General features: G+C 41.4%; 1 protein-coding gene across 1 annotated transcript in view; it reads left to right on the top strand.

Moving 5' to 3' along the window:
- Positions 1-5558: 5558 nt before the first annotated feature.
- MPP4 (membrane protein, palmitoylated 4 (MAGUK p55 subfamily member 4)) overlaps positions 5559-14505 on the top strand; it is a 19374-nt gene continuing 10427 nt past the window's right edge. The window contains exons 1-11 of the mRNA XM_010155609.1: positions 5559-5568; positions 6341-6462; positions 7390-7467; positions 7780-7860; positions 8414-8545; positions 9200-9281; positions 10452-10537; positions 11526-11597; positions 12021-12217; positions 13371-13435; positions 14207-14224. Of these exons, the coding sequence (XP_010153911.1) occupies positions 5559-5568; positions 6341-6462; positions 7390-7467; positions 7780-7860; positions 8414-8545; positions 9200-9281; positions 10452-10537; positions 11526-11597; positions 12021-12217; positions 13371-13435; positions 14207-14224 (943 nt within the window). The remainder of the gene's footprint in view (positions 5569-6340; positions 6463-7389; positions 7468-7779; positions 7861-8413; positions 8546-9199; positions 9282-10451; positions 10538-11525; positions 11598-12020; positions 12218-13370; positions 13436-14206; positions 14225-14505) is intronic.

The raw sequence follows: 14505 nt of genomic DNA, 5'->3' as shown, positions 1-14505 counted from the left end.
TGTTGTCCCCTTTAGGGACTTGGCAGCATCCAAAACTGCCCGCTGAAAGACAACGGAGACCTGCATTAAAAGCAGGCTTGGGTTCCCTCACAACTCCAGCCTTGCACCAGTAAGACCTTCTGCCCTTTCTGACAAGGAGGGTCAAGGGATTTCGTGTTCTGCTGCGGAAGGAAGTAAGCTCTGTCGCCCTAATTTGGGATAACTGATGTTTGTAGACATGAGGTGACGGACTCCTGACTCTTAAGTTCTGGCACGCTCAGCATGGATACAGAGTTCTGTCCCTGTCAACAGGCCAAGAGAAATGTCTCCTAGTAATTCTGTAGGTGGGTGCAATGCATGTGAATGGGAAGGCCCTTACACGGGCTGGGAGATTAGTCAGGTAAGCCTTTAGTAAGAGCTTCCATCTAGTTTATCTAGATCCTGGGGATGAGGAGACCCTGAGCTCCAGCCTTCTACTCTGCACAGATGTAAGTCTCAGGAAGTGAAGGCACAGTAGTAGTTGCAAGTTTGTTTGAACTCTGACCTTCCTCCTCAAGCAAGCAATTTAGTAGGTCTTCTTCTAAAGCACTGCACAGGGCAAGATAGTCCCTCTCCTCTGGTAAGGCCATACGCATCATCTGTTGCCCCTGAGAGCTGCTGAAACCAGGCTTCACAGCTGGAAGCTGCTTTCCCTTTGTTGTGTGAAAATATGAAACAGCTACTACTTCATGAATGAGGTGAACTGCAGCGTTGTTTGACGGATTCTGATGTTTAAATGCTGCTTCTATCAGTGAGCATAAACTCTAGTTTCAAAAGGCAATGATGGATGAAACTGTCTTTATTAACCCTAGCAGCACTGATAGCTATACCCAAGGGTTTCCCCCAAACAGGCAAGCAGTCAACATCCAGTGGCTTTCCAGGTTTTTGTCAGAAATCTGAGGCTAACCTTCAAGAAAAACACTGCCTAAAACTTCTAGACACACCCAAGTTAATCCCATGTCTGGTCTCTGTGGGAGCAGAACTGGTACCAGGTGCTACAAGGCTCCATGGGGAAGACAGATACTCTCTGGAGTATTTTAAAGGGGTAACAACACCAGTCAGTATTCCAGCAGGATCGGAAATATTTTAGCATCTGTGGAAATGGCCTTATTTGTCCCCATTTGCAGGATGGTTCTCAGTGGTGTATTTCAAAATGAAACAACCGCTCAGTAGAAGCTTGTAGAATATTCTTCCTTCGACAGCAGCAGGGTAACTGCTTTGGTATAGTTCCTCCCCTTTCCGAGTCACTGTGCTGTGAAGATCTCTCCTGGCTAAGAAGAAATACATATCACCCAGCTCCCAGAGGCGAAGAGGGACCTTGATTAAGGCCACCTTAAGGGGAAGGTTGTGGGGGGTTTTCTCTCCTCTATTACAGAGAAGTTGAGAGGAACACAAGCAGTGCTGACTGATAGTGTGGAGACATGCCAGTTTGGTGGACAACACTCCTTGAACAAAGCCGGTGTTAGGTTATGGTAATTTCACTGTGGTCATCACGAGGGAAAAGACTGTTGTCAGTATGCATCCGAGGAGTCTTCTACAAAAGATTGAGGGGTTTTGCCTGGCTGCTTTGAGGTTAAGGTACCTTCTAAACTTCCATTTAAATAGCTAAACCAAAAAGCTTTTGGAAACCGGTCTTGTCTTTCATGTGTTTGCAGGGTCCCACCCGCCCTGGAAGGGCGAGGAGCCTCATGCTTCAAAGCTAAGTAGGACAGAACATAGGGAAAGCCAGTTCTAGGCTTGAAATAACTGGAGTTCTCTTCTGGAAAGAAGGGAGCTTTGGATGGGACGCTACTGTAAGTACAAGGTATTGAGAGCCTTCTGGGCGGCAGGGTATCCTTATGGACAAAAGCTGTGTATGCTCTGAGTGAACCAGGTGCCATGGAGTCATACGTCTGGTAACAGATGCATAGCAGTAAGTGCAGCTGATCACAGCTGACAACCAGAAATGTCTTTAGCTGGGTTGGCCAAACCAGTGCAGCTAGGGTTAGGGGTGTTGTCCCAGGAGGCCCAGCTGTAGCCTCATAGGGACTTTATTTCTTTGGTTCAAGAGAAAAAAGTTGGGTTGGTTTTGGGTGGTTTTTTTGAGGAATGTAAGTGATCACATTTTTAAATCTAGACTTCCAATATGTGAAACAAACTGTACAGACCAGGAGTTGGCTCCCTTATAGTACGTCTGAAATGTCTGGATGTGCTCTTTTCTTTTGCCAACACCCTTTACCACAGAACTGCTATCGGGGCTTTGCCTCGGGGTATGCTGGTGGGTGTCTGTGTAGATGGGATAAAGCAAAGAGCCATTGTACGTGGGAACCAACAGATGTCAGCAGGGTCTGTCTTCAGTTCTTGAAAAGGTCAGAAAACAACATAGCTATAAAAGCTAGAGAAGTCTTAGATAGAATGGGTAATAACAACAGGAAATGGGGCTTCTGAAATGTAGTTTATGGGATAAGCTGTCAGCAGAACTTTCCTTTTAGACATAACTTGCAGATTGAGTACCATCTCTTTGTAAATGCTTCTGCAACTGGAATTTGGAGCTGCAGGCTCTCAGTTTCCAAAAAGGGGGGGGGCACACGACAGGACGGGACACAGTGATCAACCAAGCTCACGGTTATTTTTGTCTTTATACTGCTGTTCTTCAGTGAAAACCAGGAGCACCACTGTCCTGAATGTACCTTGCAACATAGGGATCCCTCTTCCCATGTCTATACCATCCCACAGTGAAGACTCCTGTCCTACTCCTGATGTCCTCAGTAATTAAGAAACAGGTATTCATGACTAGATCTGTATGGCCTGCTTTGTTAAATCCATCATTAGGCAGATCATCTAAGCTTAACGAATGGGAAGGCAACCTCTTAAAGGAACAGCACCCCAGCTATTGGGGGGAAAAAAACAAATGGAAACTCAAAACCTGCTTCCCAGGGGATGTGTGGCAGAAGGATTCAGTGTTACATTCATAAAATATTTTTTAAAAACTGTTCCCAATGGAAAAATGGTTATGCAGTATAAGCTAACACTGAAATGGGGGCGTTGCACTGGGTGTTGGGGAGGATCAAACTGATTTTGTTAGTCTTTGAAAGAAGACACCATCATTTTAAAAGCAGTCTTCGGATTAGAATTTCAATGAGGTGTATCGCTAAGTATCTGGGGGTAACTTGAAATGAATTACCAATACTCGCTAATAAAATGCTTGACTCATCATCTCCTAACTTCTGGGGTGTTTTCCCCTTAATTTCCTCTTCCTTTTGAAAGCAGTTTTTTGATTTAACAGGAGAGAGAAAGCACATTCTAAAAATAAGTTTTAAGTGGTGCAGTAAAAGTGACAGTAATACCTTCTGCTTTTATAAGCAGATCAAGGTAATACTTCTGCTTGTGCCGTTGGTGTTTTCTGTCCACAGAACCATCTAGAGGAAAACGGCTGCAATTTTGCTCTACTAATCCAGGAGACCAACTACGCTTTACTTAACAGAGTTTGGGTAAGGCATTCACTATTCCCATTTTAAAATTTAAAGAAAAAATAAAGATGGTAGTATAGGCTGCTTTTTATAATGTAAGATAATATTAATTAATAATAGTTAATTCACTGTGCAGAAATAAAAGAAAATACAACATACTTGTGGAACAAATCCTTCAAAGACCTTAAATTCTAAGGGTGATAGAAACAGGGATCCTATTTTTGCAAAATTATGTCCTTGCTCAATGAAAATCCAGTGAAACTCCAGATTCTTTCAATTTTAATACTGTGTCAATGAAAAGAGGAATTACATGTAATACGTTCTTAAATATGATTGTTTTCCAAGCTATCATTATGGAAAGCAAGCTTTAAAAGTCTTTGGACAAAAATTACAACTTTCCCTGGTAGCGCACTTCAGAAGCTGGGGAAGAGAAGATGTACAAAATAGCATGTTATTTTTAGGTGGCTTTGTGAAGCAAGCTGATGAAAATTCCATGAAGGAAATAAAATGTCATATTACAGTTGAGGTTTGTCTGTCTGCATTTTGGAGGCTGAACTGACTTTACAGGTGGGACTCATATTTAATTTGTTTGCACCCTCTGTGCACTTCACATAGGGATGGTTGCTCCCCTTATTTTAAATATTGCTTTCTTGGGTATCCAAAATACCTGACAGTGTTCTCATGTGAGCGTACGCTTTTCCCTAGTTCATCTGTCTCTGAAAACCTACTTGGCGTGAATGCGGTGCTCAAAGAGGGTGGAATCTTCTTGAGCAACGGAAAAGATGGAGGTGCCAACAGTCTGCAGTCAAGATAATGGTACTCGCCACTTTCGCATCTCTTTTTCAAAGAGACAGAAAACTGTCAAGGTGTTTTATTCCATGGTCCCTGTAACTCTTCTTCCATTGAGTCAAGAGAGATGAACGTGTCCAGAAGTACTGCTAAGTAATTGGAATGATTCTTGCTGTTTAATGGTGGCATGCTGTTAATTTAGAGAGTGTCAGAAGAGAACACCTGCCCATTGTTTCTGTCAGATCTCTCTGCAGGGACTCTGCAGCTGTAGCAAGAATTACTAGGAAGTGCAAGAGGGCTTTTTGGCTTATGAAAATGATTCTCTGTAGTTTGAAGGTTTGTGCTTCTGTATGGAACATCTTGGTCTATTTGAGCCCAGTCTAATGTAGGGATAGCATTCCAGGAGACAGTACGAGTCATCTCAAAAAGAGGCGACCAGTAATGAGAAAAAGGTCTTTAAAAAGTGTCTCCACCAAAGGCAGTGTCCTGTTAGGCACTAGAAAGTTCCTGTAGAAGAGAATCCTTTTAAGTTAACTGTGTTTTGGGAGATATTTCCTGGTGAGGCTCGCAATCAGGGTTCACTGAGTTCATAGTTTTTGTCAGTGCTTAGATGTCTGCTTTCCAGAAACAGATGATTCTTTTGATAATGAGGTAGATTTCCAGGCTTTCCCAGTTTGGGTACTTAGTAAGTCCTATCTGCAGAAACTTAGTAGGCAAGTGCCTCCATAAATTCAGGCACAAGGAAAATATTTCAGTGAAACTGAAGTTGAAGACAGGTCTTATGGGAGTGTTGGTAACAGCATGGTCTAGAGCTGATACAGGAAGCAACTGTCAATGGCTAGAGAGATTGTGCTCAGGAGAGAAGTAAGGAAGGAAGGGCTTCCGTGGTCAGGTTAGCTGTGGTGACCAGATGTGACAGCTGATGGTGGTGTCTGCAGCAGTAGGACCCAGCTAGTCTGGGTCTGCTGGATGAGCTTTAGTTTTAAGAAATTATTATTTAGATTTTGACCAATGTTACTTTAAAAGCTCCTAGTGTCTTGGGTTTATTTCAGCATATTTCTTGTACTGCAGTATTACTTGTTGAAAGATGCCAAAAGTTCAGTGTTGTAAACAAATAAAAACAAGGGAAAGTGTCCAGTTACAACTGTATGATTACTTTGGCACTGAGAAGCAAAGAGACAGCCTGTGCTTACCAAAATACGTAAGTGTTGAAAACTTACTTTTCTTGGACATTTACTAGGAGTCAGGCATCCAACTCTTATGGTCTCTAACCCTCACAGCTTAATAAATCTAACTCCTAGCATGTGGTATGGTATGGTATTAGTGCAGATCGTGTTTCTTGGGAAGAGTGTCATGTATCAGAAATGATCTGTTATTGCTCAGGTAAAATTAAATTCCGTGCACTCACAAAAATCCAGTTTGTATCTAGGCCTGACTTTGTGTAACATCTGAGTTATTTGTCACCTCTTAGTTTCTGCCTCCTTGAGATATTAGAAAGACACTGGATTTTTCAGTTTTCTACTGTATTGGAATATTGTTCTTAACAGATCAAGTGCTGCTTCTAATAGTAAGAACAGTTCTTCCCCTTTCCTGGGATGTGTTGTGGGTGTCTGAGACAAGGGTATGTATTTGGCAGGAATTTGCATCTTCATTGGTGATACTTCCCAAAACGTCTGCACTTTTCAAGAGTGGAGAAAAACAGATGGTCCCTGGCCCAAACAGTGGGTCATGCAAAAGAAAAGCCTACAAAATGAACAAGCAATTTTTTATGTTGACCTTTTCTCAGTAGGAGTATGAGCTTGACCCCAGACTGATATGTGTGAGATTTCCCCTGTGTTTTTTCTCCGGGTCAGTTGTAAATCGCTAGTATTGACCTAACCATGTTGGTTATAACATAGTAAAATAAAGCCCTTACGCAACAGAGTTGCTTGCAGGAAACAAGGAAGGCAGGCAGGAAATGGGTGTGTTCCTTGGAAGTCTAAACTGAGGAAAGGTGCTTTTCAAAGGCCTGGGTCATTGTTTGGCTTTGGTTGGTCTTCTATTTGAAATGAAATGTCTTGCGCTTTTCTGTTTCTTGGGCTCAGGTGTGTCTCATGTTCTGACTCTAGTGCTGCAAGAACTGAGTTTGCTCTGTAAAAGAGATGTCAATGGTGTTGGCATGTTATATGACCTGCTCAGATCTCGCTGGCTGCAAGCACTTTTAAAGGTAATGTTCAGCTCTGACGGCTAAGGTTTCCTAGCGAACAGTCTCTAGGGGAGAACTTACTTTATTCAGGACAATACATACTTATACACATGAAGTGCTGATAGTCCTAATGCCAGTCCTGACATCAGTAGTCAGGGGAGACAAACCCACTTTTGCTTGAAATAGTGTTCTTTTTCCAGTGTCTTAGACATTAAAGCTTCCTACATGATGTGTCCCTGTGAAGGCCAGGGAGATGGAGGCAGGCTGAAGGCAGCACTGCTCAGCTGTCTTTTCTGTTCTTAAATCTCCCTATGGCTCTGCATCCCACTTCTTGGCATGGATGCTAGTGAAATTTTTGTTTGTTTGTTTTGGCCATGCTGATCTGCTGTGTAGTTGAAGATTTTGTGGTGTTACAGAGCATTTTTGACTGGTGTTTTTCTTGAGCAGAATTGTATCTCTGAGACAAATTCTGCCAAAATTCTGCTTTTCCTCTAACAAGTATTTAAAAAAATCTTTACATTTTAAAGAAGAAAAACTTGCAGTGGATAAGAATGTCCATAAGGTCATTTTAAATACAGCAATTTATTTTGTTTTAAGTTAAAATTACTTTCTTAATCAGGCCTACAGCTAGGGGAAGGCAGCAAGCTACAAGGCACAGAATTGATGCTATCAGGCTATTGTCCTGTGTAATCAGCTTTTCTTACTGCAAAATTCAAAACTGCAGCAGACCTGGCTAGCTGGATGATAATACAGAAAGACATGAATTGTAGACTCAACTCCAGATCAGCAGACATTGAGAACTGAGGTTGCAAACTCTTTGGCTCGACTTAGACTGAGAACTTCCTAGAAATACAATATTGTCCCCTGTGTGTTGTGCACGTATCTATATAATCATGTGAACAGACCAGATCATTGTTTTGATGTCTTGTCTCTCGTGGCACACAATAGATTTATGAATGCCTCCAACACTACCTTGGAAAAAGACCAGCTCCTGTCACACCACAGGCGCGTGCATTGACTCGTGAGGTAAGACGGCGTATACACAGTGTCTTGCTTTACTTACACCGAATGAGTCAACGTAGCCGCAATTAACAGCGTTCTGGTATTTGGTTTGTGTCTCAGGTGTGAGTACGCTGTAAAAACTTGAATGAGTCTCTCCTCACAAATCTGTCAAACTAATTGGTAACTCCAATTCTAGAGCAAACCATATGGAATGCTCTGAGTCCTATTACGGGGGAGTTTAACGCTCTTACCATACCATATTCCTCTCAGTTCAATTTAGATCTAAATGAACTGTGCACCAGAACCAGACTCTATGCTTTCTCTTACATGTGTCAGGTGGTGGAGTTACTGCGTGAAGCCCCTCAGTCTGGAGAGGTCAAAGAGCTAAGACGACTGCTGCGAGCTCCGCACTTAAAGGCAAGTCTTCCTTGAGGAAGGAAGTTGTTTGCTCGTAGAGCAAAAACTGCAGTGGGAAAGGATCACGTGGCCAGCTAATCACAAGACTTGGCAAAGGAGCTGGAAGAGACATCGTTTCCTAGTCATGAACCAACCTAGTTGTGACATCAGATGAGGACTGTGTATCTGAAGTACCTGCAGTGGGCTGCATTTTGTTTAAGGATGATGTGTGAGAGATGTTTCTTACAAAGTTAAGTTCTGAGCAGTTGATGCAGACATACAAAACCAAATTTTCCTTGTATTGGCAAAACCTGCATTCTTTACCCTGGACTTCCAAATAGAAAAGTTTAATTTGTCGTAAGCTTTCCAGAAGGAGCAGAGAGAGGAACTGCTCTTAAAACTTTATTTCACGGTTTGAATTTCCAAGTGGAAAGAAGAAAGTGTCAACGCATGAAAGGGATCTATGTTCACATAGTAACTTATTCATGAATTTCTGTTTTCAGTCACTGTTTAAAGCTGTTCTACTGTATGATCTTTGGTCATGGGCCTGTTTGCTTGTTTTCGTTTGTAACAGGCATTGCTATCTGCTCACGATACAGTGGCCCAGAAAGATTTTGAACCAACCCTGCCACCACTGCCGGACAACATACCTGAAAATGAGGAAGCTATGAGGATTGTCTGCTTAGTGAAAAACAACCAGCCTCTGGTGAGGGACCTTTCTCATGTCTGTCAAATTATTTCAACTTACACAAGTGCTGATAATGCATCACGCACGTCATTTTCTTTCCGGCAGTGTCACAGAGACTGTGTGCACTCTTGTCCGGTTTTCGCAGCATCACAAGAATGGCTGAGGTTGGCAAGGGCCTTAGGAGGCCATCTGGCCCTGCTCAGTGTAGGTACAACTACAGCACATGGTTCAGTGCTTTGTCCACTCAGGGTTTGAACATTTGGGAGGTGTGTTCATCTCATCGTGAAAATGCAAATAGGATTGAGAGCTATTCCTTTGGCCAACATAGTAGGGAAGGCAGGGGAGAGACTCTGAAGGGTTCTTTAGAAATTGTTTGTGTTCATAAGTTTTGTGTTTAACTGATCTGTTTTAGCAAAAGATAGCTGTAATCGTTGATCTAGAAAAGATTTCTTACAGTTAGGTCATGAGGCTATTTTAGTGTGATGGAAGTTGAAGACATTGGAGGACTTCGTACTAATAACGTTACGTTATCACTAGATCCGCGTGACGTTAAAAAGGCTGTGTCTTTCAATGCCTTCCTGTCATCGCAAGGATCAGACTTGTGATGTGAAAGGAAACTTAGAGGGGTTCTTCAGTGATCAGTGGGGGTTTTTCTTTGTTTTTATTTGCCAGGGTGCCACCATTAAACGCCATGAGATAACAGGAGAGATAACGGTTGCCCGTGTGATCCATGGTGGGCTAGCAGACAGAAGTGGTATGTGTAGTCTGAAACAAAGCAATACAAAAACTTGAAATATGGTATTTGAAGTAGGATAATAGATTAGCTTCTACAATTTGTCTGCCATTATAGAGCAAGGAGATGTGTACGTTGGACAGCACTGTAAATAGTGATATGCTGCACTGACTTTGATTCTGGTTTCATTACTTTTCATATGAACGTGCTATGTTTGAGACCGAGTTGAGGGCACAACTCCTGTTCTCATTTATGTATTCTTGGCACCAGTGCCTGGATAAATCTGTCATGAGATTGATCAGGAACATCGCAAACTGCAGTGTAATATGAATACCAGCAGCTCATTCCCTAATGGAGAAGACATCAGTAGTCTCTCATTCTATAGGATAATGGGCTTTAAGGAATATGGAGTAATACTACTTGACACTAGTCTACTAAACACTTTGGTAGCATGAGCTGCTAAGCAATCTGCCAAAGAGTCTCCTTGAAAATGTTACTACTTAGTCATCCTAGAATTGAAAGTATTCCATGTTCCTTGGGAAATGTAGTGTAACTAAAATGTAAAACCTCAGAAGTAAAAGTGAACTGTAGTTAATCAGTGTGAACTAGTTCCTTTTAGTATGTGCTGGCCTTTCTATAGAGAAGAAAACCCAAACTATAGACATTAGCTGATTAAGTTCCTAGTTTGATTAATGTTTTAATTGACCCAAAGGAAAATGGAAAAGTAAACAACATTGTGAAGACTTTGTGAAGGACAGAGAGGAGTTCCAAGACCTCCCACTGCCCCTGGAATTCTTAAGGGTCTGATTCCAAGTCTCATGGTCTATTACTATAACGGGTTTAGCTAAAAGAGGTTCAGAAATTACTTTGGGAAATGGAACTATATGAAAACATTTCTGCCACTCTTAAGGCAAATCATCAATAGGTTGTAAACATGCTGTATGGGTGAGGTGGGAGGAAATAAGAAAACTGAAGCCTGTGAGCTTCTTGTAACCCACAGAAATCTGCAGTCCCATCCAGGGGCATTATAGCCCAAATCCAAAATGTCTTCCTGCATACCTGGTGTATGGAAACACTTAATGCTGACTTCCAAACCTGTGGTACATCTGTGCGTCCCTGCCTCCCCTACCCAAGATAATCCATGCTGTGATAAAACTGCTGCTGCTGCTTTCATCCTTGTTTTCACTGTAGGGTTACTGTATGCTGGAGACAAACTGGTGGAAGTAAATGGAGTTCCTGTTGAGGGACTTGAGCCTGAGCAAGTTATTAATATTCTGGTATTGAATCTCTTTTCTGCTTTGTACCTGAGGAGTAACTGTATGCTGTTTCTTTTACCCACACACTCACTCTCTTAGAGGAGAAATTTTCAGCAGAAAATTCAGATTGTTTCCTTACTGTGGATGAAGTTAATGGCTGCTCATGAAATCAGAATGTATGAAACCAGAATTAAATCTAACGCCTGTTCTGGACAGAAATTAATTTAATTGTGGCTATTCCACCTGCAGCTTCTGGGAAAAATATTAATTTATTCAAACTTTACTGACTCATAATTTTGCTGGAAGTTCCACTCAGTTAATATTCCACAAGAAAGTAATGGAAAGGTGCTGTTCTAGTAAGAGACCATGTTACACATGCACTAAAGCAGAGAGAATGAGTTTGTGAGCTACATACCCCACCTTGCCAAAAAGGGCAGTGGTAATTGCTGTTGTCAGAAATCTCAGGAAGGAATCTGAGCTGTCGCTGTTACTCATCATTTTACCCACAATCTTTCGGGGTTCTTCACTGCAAGGTGTTAGTGCCAGTTAGTAAGGTATTGCTGTATGTAGTCAGTATCAAGTCTTTCTATGTGTTCTTTCCCTGGCTGTACTATTTTTAGGAATAAGAAATCCAAACTCTATTGGAACAATTAGTTCAGAAATATTTATACTTTTTCCTCTGCCCTTTACATCACTTATCTAACCAGACCCTGCCACTAATTTAAATTAGATGCCAGTAGAAATGTTTGGTATGAATTAATGTTGAAATTATATAGGTTTATTGAACAAAAAATACGTAGCAAGACTTTGAAGTGTGATTGTTGAGTTTCCTTCTGGAAAAAAAAAAACCAACCCAGTATTGTCATATTGGCCCTGTCTGCCTAGATTCTATTAATAATATAGACATGACAGTAACCTCAAAGCCATGCTGTGTTAAGTTTGTGCTGCCAATGTTTGGTCATGTGTGTTCAATACCAGTCTTATTTTAATCCTTTTTTTAACCATTTAGGCCCTGTCTCAGGGGACAATTATGTTCAAATTAATTCCAGTTTCTGATCGGCCTGTCAGCAACCAAACAACAGTAAGAGACCTTCTTTTTTCCAGACTGTTACTGCAGTTACGTCAGTAATGTCTAATGGTGCGATACAAAGAAATGGTGTTGCTTAGAAGCTTATCGCACTCCTTACAGCGTTCCGTTATGGCTACCTCTCAGCTGACACCACTGAGCTGTTCCTGAAGCAGTGAAGATAGTAAAACGCAGTATAGTTGTGTTAAAGGTCGCAAAGACATAATCAGATTGTGTACAGGTTGAAGGTCAATTCTTTTCACAGTGTATGAGCTGAGTATTATTTTTCTCCCTTAATGAACAGATAGAGGTTGGGGCTTGATCTTGTTTTTAAAATGTTTCATCATGATTTGACTTAAGTAGCAGCAATACCTGTGATCTAAAGCTCACGTTTTTCTACGCAAGGCTTCCACTTAATCTGTATATTTTCTTTGCCAGCTTTATGTGCGAGCAATGGCAGATTACTGGCCCTTGCAGGACCCTGCCATACCGTGTGCTGATGCAGGTTTGCCTTTTAAGAAGGGTGAGATACTCCAGATTGTGGACCAGAATGATGCTCTCTGGTGGCAGGCCAGGAAAGTTTCAGATCTCAGTGCCTGTGCTGGACTGATACCCTCAAATCATCTTCTTAAAAGGTAAAGAAGTCTTAATTTTTCTGATTTCCAGTTCAAAAAATATTCAAAAATACACTTGTTCAGGCTTTGCTGTTTAAATTTTTCCTAAGTTATATCGCAGTTGGATTCAGAGGGACATCTGGCAAACATGTTTTCTTTCTGTTCTTCAGCTTCCTGCTGTTACCTATGTGAGAACAAGCTTTTGAAAGCACCTATATCATCTTAAATTGACAGCTAAGAAGTTTGCAGCAGTTGCCTAGTCTCTGTGCTAGTTTTTAGGATGTATAGTGGAGTGTAGCAGCTGAAAGACAGGTGGAAATTAAGGGCCCTGAGTGTTTAGGACTATTATCACTATGATTTAAAAAAAAAGGTGGGTGCAGAAGAGAAGAGTGGGATACTAAACTTACGGTATAAGGGCATAGCTGTATCAGGAAACAGTTTAAAGATGACCTGTGAGGTATGACTGACCTCTTCAGCTTTGGTCAAAACTGAATACACTAGATTAAAAGAAAGAAAAAAACCAAACAAACAACAACAACAATGGGGGTGGAGACACTAAAAAAAAAACACCAAACAAACAAACCCCCGAAAAAACATGCTGAAGAGAGAACAAGGATCCCTTGCCCGCTATTTTTACACTACAGGCTTTCAGAACCAGAGTAGTTAAACTGCTGTAGCACACTTTTCAGTTTAATCCTCTAACCACGTGTCCCATCTGTGTTACCCTCAGGAAACCATAAGGGCACACAATTGTAGCTTCCATTTGTGCCATATGTAAACGTAGCTGTGGTCTGTGTAATGAAAGCTGTAATCAGACCAGGTTGTGATTGAGGCTGCAAGCAAGAGGTTCTGTGTACTAACTGATACCCATAGCAGTAGCACACTCTCCTACTTCCAGGAGTCTGTACCACAGTATGGCTTATCTTCTTGCCCTTTATATATAAACTCTCAATACTTCTAGGCTGCTGATTTAACTATCCTTTAAATAGTAGCATGTCAGCGTTCTTTCAGGACTATTGCAGTGGGCTAAAACTTTGATAATGTTTCCATTCTTGATGTCTTCTGTCAGCTCACTACTGATTGATCTTGTGTGTAAGCAGTGAATCTGACTGGAGCATGATGTGCTTGTGGACTGGTTAGTTTCTTTAACTGTGATAAATTTATTTCTGTGTAGGAAGCAGCGAGAATTCTGGTGGTCTCAGCCTTTCCAGCCCCATCTCTGTCTCAAATCATCAATGTGTGAGTGAAAAGTTATTTGAGTGGTAGAATAGGAAAAGAAAGGTCTTATTTCTATTTCCAGGGATCCTGAAATACAAGCTCATGCAATTCAGTTTAATTCAAAGACACTGGTTCTGGAGCCATATTGTAACCTCGAAAATGTGCAAACTATCCCCAGGAAAAGAAATACTTAATGGTAGTTGTACCTGGAGTACTGATGGTGGAGATTGTTGTCTCCAGTGTACTTGGCATCTCACTGTGAGAGGAGCTGTGAATTCAACTCCTTCTGAAGTCTGTAAGATGTAGGAGAGACAACTCTCTCCTGGAGATGTGGGTGTGAATAACTCTGAGGTGACAAGTGCACTAACCTGACTTTCCAGGGACTAGTTCTAGTTCTCTAGTTCTGCACTAGAAGGTGCCATGAGACATGTTTGGAATGATTCTTTGTCATCAAAACTATTGAGAGAAAGATAGAACTTTTTTCTTTGTGGTATAAAATAAGCCATGTTGCCCACGCGTTTAGTCATGGTGACAATCCAGAAACGTTATCCTCTGCCAGCTATAGCTTTCTGTAAACGTGATTATTCCCAGACAAAGAACCTTCTTCCTGTTTTCTCTCCCCCCATTTTCTTCTGTCGTTGTTTCTACTAATATAAAATTAATTTTTCTATTATGGTAGTATGTTTCACTGCTTAGGATTCTTCTGGCACTGATTGCTTTGTTAGAGCTGGAGCTTTCTTTCACCATACTTTCATTGCATTTTAACTGCTTCAATGGATATGCTGTGGGCAGTAAGCACTGTGGAAGAAGGTAGGAGATTGCATCTGCACAACATTGCATTCCTATACCTGGAATTAATATAGCATACGGTTTTACAGGCTTTTTAAACAGTTGTCAGGAATTGGGCAGTTTGGTAAATGCATGCAAAAGAAACCCAAGTTCTTGGCATTTTGTGTGCTTAGCATAATTGAAATCAAGTCTTTTTCCACTTGAAATGGTAGAGGCTTACATTGTCCTTAAGTGGAAACTTAAGATATGCATTATCTGGGAGGGAACTGGCAGTTTGGATGGGTTACTCTGAGACAGGAAAG

The sequence above is a fragment of the Eurypyga helias genome, unplaced genomic scaffold (genome assembly GCF_000690775.1).
Source record: "Eurypyga helias isolate BGI_N326 unplaced genomic scaffold, ASM69077v1 scaffold6357, whole genome shotgun sequence".
Taxonomy (NCBI): domain Eukaryota; kingdom Metazoa; phylum Chordata; class Aves; order Eurypygiformes; family Eurypygidae; genus Eurypyga; species Eurypyga helias.
This window is presented reverse-complemented; position numbering and strand designations above follow the sequence as displayed.